The sequence below is a fragment of the Colius striatus genome, chromosome 5 (genome assembly GCF_028858725.1).
Source record: "Colius striatus isolate bColStr4 chromosome 5, bColStr4.1.hap1, whole genome shotgun sequence".
Classification (NCBI taxonomy): Eukaryota; Metazoa; Chordata; class Aves; order Coliiformes; family Coliidae; genus Colius; species Colius striatus.
Window position 1 is genome coordinate 15,970,794 of NC_084763.1, and position 6,000 is coordinate 15,976,793.

The 6,000-nt window shown below is 45.0% G+C and overlaps 1 protein-coding gene across 1 annotated transcript in view; it reads right to left on the bottom strand.

Moving 5' to 3' along the window:
* Positions 1–4,969, bottom strand: part of TGFBR2 (transforming growth factor beta receptor 2) — a 58,825-nt gene extending 53,856 nt beyond the window's left edge. The window contains exon 1 of the mRNA XM_061996313.1: positions 4,585–4,969. Coding sequence (XP_061852297.1) covers positions 4,585–4,678 — 94 coding nt within the window. The 5' untranslated portion in view covers positions 4,679–4,969. The remainder of the gene's footprint in view (positions 1–4,584) is intronic.
* Positions 4,970–6,000: the final 1,031 nt, after the last annotated feature.

The window sequence follows — 6,000 nt, forward strand, 5'->3', positions numbered from 1 at the left end:
AAAATTCTCCACTATTTCTTAATATAACTCTTACCATTTTCACCTGCCAGTGAAGTTAGGCTTCAATGGGACTTAAAATTAGTCTGTCAGAAACATAGGATATTCTTTCTGATTTATTTTGGTCTATTTTAACCTTATAGAATTAAAGCTTATAAAAAAAGGCCATGTATTTTGTCATAACCTTTCATTTTATTATTGATTATAAGAGTTTAAAAACTAGTTCCCATTCTCCTAAAGGAAAAAAAGGAACAAACTCCTCTCTAACTCCAACAAAATTTAAGACTAAAGACCTACTAAGGAAACCAGAATCTCAGTACTAGATCTCTTAGACCAGGACTCATAACAGGACTATCTCTCCATGCTGGAAATCCCTTGTACTTTCACCTGCACACACTGATTGATATCTCAGTCAATTTACTGAGTCTCCAGTTAGCTGATGTCCCTAGGATGTGCCTATCTGTTAATTTCCCCTGACTCAAAAGGCTTCTACGTGGCAAAGGAGACACTGCACTGCTGGCCTCTCACCTGCCTCAGGACATCCCTTCGTTCCCCTGCTCACCAGAGGTGTCGGAGGGGCTGTGGAGACCACGGCAAACCACAGCTGTAATGGCTCACTTCCCTCCTGCTGATACCAGGACCATGGTACCACAAATACAGCTGGAAACTGACTTTTGTTGTGCCACCAACACTCAACTATAGCCATGACAGCCAGTACGGAGACAGCATCCATCACTTTCAGATCAAAATCATTGCACTAGTGATAATATTTCATAGCTAGTAATACAAATGCACCCTGTCATGCAAAATCCCCCAAAAGTAACAAACTGGGCCTAATCAGTTGGTTTTCTTTATTACTGCTACACCATGAGGACAGTTCTCTGGAGGTCATAGGAGAGACAGCGATACAAAGTAAACACTACCAAAGTGCATAGAGCACAGCCGTATTTTATCAAGAAAAAAGAAGTTACTATGCCACAGATGCAAAAATATCATTGCAAAAATACCCTGCAGAGGAAGTATAAGCACAGAAAACTCCAACAACTGAAGCTATGGTGATACTATGCTCTTTTTTGCTCCCTTCAAAAGAGTAATTCCTTTCTAAAAGCCTAGTTCTGAAAAATAAACTAAACCAAAACCACACACATACAAAACCCCAACAAAATAATCAATCAAACAAACAAAACTCCAAACCAACCCAACGAAAAACAGAAATTGAGAATTTTCCTTCTGGTAAGAACCTGACACCAACTCTGCTCCTAGGTTCAGAATTAACCTTGTTACGTGAGAACTTTTATCAACCACCATTATAGCACACCACATCTTCAAAACTGTAACAGTTCATGCCAGAAAGGAGCATTTAATTTTGAAGCAATGCTGTTCGGCGAAATGTCAGTCATATAATAGTATGTGTTTATAAAATTTAAGTGAATAAAATATTATTAATTTGAAAAAAAAAATCTTAATTATTCCATTGTCCTTTTAAAAAAAATGACTTTTAAAACTGTTTCAGGAAACTTACATGCTATAACTCTATGTAACTCTACTGATGCTCATAGAACTATATTTGCAGCAGCTTAAGATCTGGCTTCTCATGTTTTAATAGAAACCATTCCTTACAGAACTCAACATCTAAATAATACAGAAACATGTTAATGCCAAAGAGCGCAAAAGAGCAATTAAATAAAAGTGGTTTTCAAAGTCTCGGGTATAAAAGTCTTAGAATTTAAAGATACTCCATAAATAGAAGAAAACAATACAACAATATCTCTGTTCTATTCCTACTTCCATTATGAAATAACTGGAAATTTGCTAGTTTTAATGGGGGGCAGGAATGCATTTGAGATTTGATCGTGTTACAAACAAGTTATACCACATTATTAAGATGTTTGTTCTCATATTTCCCTCTTGCAAGTATCTGAAGCTTCAAATTTTATTTTGATAACTATAAAATTAATTGACTATGGTACAGCTTTTAAAAAATAAGGAGATAATAATCCAAGTAGAGTTGGGCTGAATGAAGAAATTAAGTTCCTACTGTTCAGAAATTAACAGTCATTACACAGATTCAGAGGAATAAACTTCTGGTTTTGATATGCCAAAGATAAATGCAGATTCATATTCACTTGGACACAGTGTGTTGATTTCTTATGTGGGCAACTAGTGGTTTTTGCACTGCCATTTATTGATTAAATGCTCAATATAGCATTCATGAGAATTAAAAAAAAAAATCACACCTTTACTCTATGGAAAAATATTCCATTACTTGTGTGTAGTACAGGTGTGTAGTTATTTCCTACTGGATTTGCTCACAAATTTGTGCGTTTGTCCAGAATATGGGAATGTGCCACTCCTGTCTAATATTTTGGTATGAAGAATGAGAACATAAAATTTTAGCTAGGGTTTTATTAACCTCTTCACCAAGAAGAGCCACATGGCTAGTAGGCATACCTGGGAACTGAGTTCATCTGAGACTGGTATCTCTCCTGCCTTATCCTCACTGAACTGCTGAGATATTGATTATTACAGAGTAGTTACTCTTTCTTCCTCGTTTCCACCCAAACATTTGGCAACTCTAGTTTTCATTTTCATGCCAAATAACAACCAATAGGCAAACTTCACACTTTCTGCCCCCACAAAACTGTTGTTTTGTAACCAACTCTTCCTGTCATACACACAATAGAATCTGACGGTGACCACTAAAAGAGCTTTTGGAGCTATAGGATAGATTATTTGGCAACAGGTCTACTCAGTTATAGTCATTGCAGGGTGTAGATGAAGATCACTATGAAAAATGCTGAATTGGAACCAATCAATATATTTTTTCCTCACTGGACCCACGACAAAAAAGGACAAACTCTTAAGCTATGTCTGTTTTTAAAATCTACCCATACTTTAAGACTATCTATATTAGTTGAGTGAAGAAAGAAAAACCAACCAAAACCAAACAACAAAAGCACAACAATAAATAACACAAGATTAAGAAAGGCAGAGCTTTTTTTCATATCAAGCTTTTTGTGGTGGGAATTTTCAAAAAAAAAAAAAAGGGGAGGGTTGGGGTCAAAATAAAATCCATCACTAGTTAAATGTGTTATATTAATCATAAATAGTAAAAATGCATATCACAATCAACAAGAAGTTGCACACCACATATTTAAAATAATATAATTTTGAATCTGGGACATGACAGTGTCTTCTTATTAAATTTTGTTTTATCTGCTTCCATGAGTAACTTTGCAGGTATGTAAAACCTGTTGATTTTGACAAGATTATTAATGAAGCATGAAGTTATTCATACTGTACATAGCCATTGGCAGTAGCTATGCAGGAGTTATCTAGTTTACATTATTATGCTTTAGAAACAATTTTGAGACTATTACTGACCACAAGGGACAATCAGAGGGCATAGAGCAAAGTTTGCAGAAGCTCAGGTGTTTGCCCATCTTCCCTGAAGACTAAAACTAGACATGTGATAACCCAAGACATCTCAAAAATCTACTTAATTCTTCAAAAGTTTCAGATATAGTTTTGCTGCAATCTGATGTTCTCCAGTTGTGCTGCAACGTGATTTAGGGCCTAACCTTGCAGTTGCAGATATCAGTTCACAAATGTGTGTTAGCACTGGTAGGATGGAGACCAAAAGCTCCTTGGGGCAGGGATCTTGGTTTTGCAGCAGCATTCTAAGCTCTCGGTACAGTCTAAGTTATCCTATGAAGGACATGCAAGCCACATCCTCAAAAACCTACCCGGGGATGTATTAGTAAAAACAGAATAAGGGATGGAAAGTGCCATTAAAAGCGAAGCAAACAACATGAGGACTAAGTACTACAGGAAGGGCTGCTGCTCTCAGTCCAGCTGCTCACCATCGCAGCTTAATTCTGCTGTAGGCAGAAACTCACACGTAAAACAACTTTTTGGTAAGCAACTGCTGATGCACACAGCAGCCAGCTCTGTGGCCACGCAGAGGCCCTGGGCTCCGAGCGCCTGCACGCACCGGCTCAGGCCGTGCGGCACCCGGGGCACCTTCTAGCCCCAGGCCCTCCGGGCATGCGGGTAGAGCTGCTGGTCCCCATCCCACCACAAAAGCCGTACGGGGGGGAGGGCGCGGATCCTGCATCCCCGAGCACGCACCAGTGGGGCCGGGAGGCGCGGGCCGCGGCCGGCAGGTTCCCCCCGGGACTGGCGGTCGGCGGGTTCCCCCCGGTTCGCCGCCCCCCGGCACCAGGTGCGGGAGCTGCCGCCGCAGTTGCAGGGCCCGGCAGCCGCTGCCCCCAGGGACAGCGAGGCAGATCCCGAGCTGCCCTCTGCGGGCTCCTCCGGCCGCACCAGACCCTGCTGCATTTCCTGCCAAATCCCCTCTCCCCTCCACGGACGCACCTCGGTTTTTGCCGCCAACCCCCCCCGATTCCCAGTCCTTTCTTCGCCGCTAACTTTCTATAAACAAACACGCTCACTCCCCTCGAAATATTTCCAGCCTGGAAACTTTCTTAGCAACCGCGTCCCCCCCTCCCGCGGCGGACGCCGGACCCCTGTCCCCGGCCCTGGCAACTGTCAAGCGGGAGCGCCGGGCCGGCGCACGCTACTTACCCCGAAGCAGAGCGGGGACCGAGCTTCCCATGAGGACCCAGAGGGAAAGGCGCAGGAGCAGCGGCTGCAAGCTCCTCGGCGGACAGGGAGTCATCGCGGAGCCAGCGGCACAGCGGTGGGCCGCGGGAGGGGCGCGGGGGCGGCCGGGCCGGGCCGGGCCGGGCGGGCGGCGGCGCGGAGAGGGGCCGGAGCTGGAGCGGAGCGGGGCCGGCGCGCAGCGGAGCGGGCTCCGCTGCTCGGGACTGCGAGTGACTCACTGAAAACTTCACTTCGGCGCTGCAGGGGAAACAGGAAATCTTAAACTTCGCAAACAGCTGGGCAGGACTTTCTTACTATTACAGTAGTTCCTTCTCCCCCTTCCCACAGTCACCCCCTCCCCTGCGCTCGCCCTTTTTCTTTCTTTCTTAACATGAAACCTCACCCAGTTTGGTGTCAATCATCTGCCAGAGGCCAGCCCCTCTCAGGTCTGGCTCTCCCACCACAAACGCGCTGGGGCCAGCCCCGACGTGCGGCCCGGATCCCAGCGCCTGCCTCCCTCCCTCCCGAGGCGGGGACCGGGCACAGCCACCCGCCCGCGCCGCTGGGCCCCGGCCTGGCCTTCGAGGGGGCTCAAGGCCCACAGGACACTGCCAGCTTGAACGGTTCCTTCTCCCAACAGCTGATGAGGGCCCAGTGCTGTCATCTGGGGTAAGAGGGCTTCCCAGAGCTCCTCCTTTGCATCCACATCCCTGACCTAATTGATGCTGCTTCACCCTGTTCCCCCCTCAGCAGAACTGGTACTAGAAAGCTGGACCTACCCTCAGAGGGCAGGAGAGACTGAAGGCCGAGTAATAACTGGAAACATTCACACTGACTAGCTGGATGCTCAGCTTGCAGACGTTGGAGCTGAGACAACTTTTGTTGCATTTTGCTCCCAGATGGGCTGGATGCATACCACGTGGTCCCAAACGCTGTGTATGTGACACAGATGAACTTCTCTCAAAAGCTTTCACCAGAGATTTTTGCCACCTCCATAAGGGAGAAATTGCACACAGGATTGAGGGAGTAGGACCACACTAGCAGTGCCAACTTTGCATGGCCCAGACAGAGACTCTAAGAACCACTAGACTCTGAACTTGACAAGGGCTGGAGCTTTCCACCAATATAAATCCACCCATTGCATACCCAGTAGTTGTCTTGAGACTTATTTTTGGTTCACAGAGTCGTGTTTCCTCTCTGAGCTAAATGGGTGGGCATTGATTGAAAAGTAAACTGATACACATCAGGATAATTTAAGAGTGTCTGTTGTTCAAATTTTGGCAATTCACTTTTGTCTCAGTTGTGGCACCAGTTAGAGATACAGATCTGGGCATTTCAGAAAAAGGGCTAAACCCTCAGGGGGAGTATATGTAATCATGCTCTGAATGTCCCAGATCA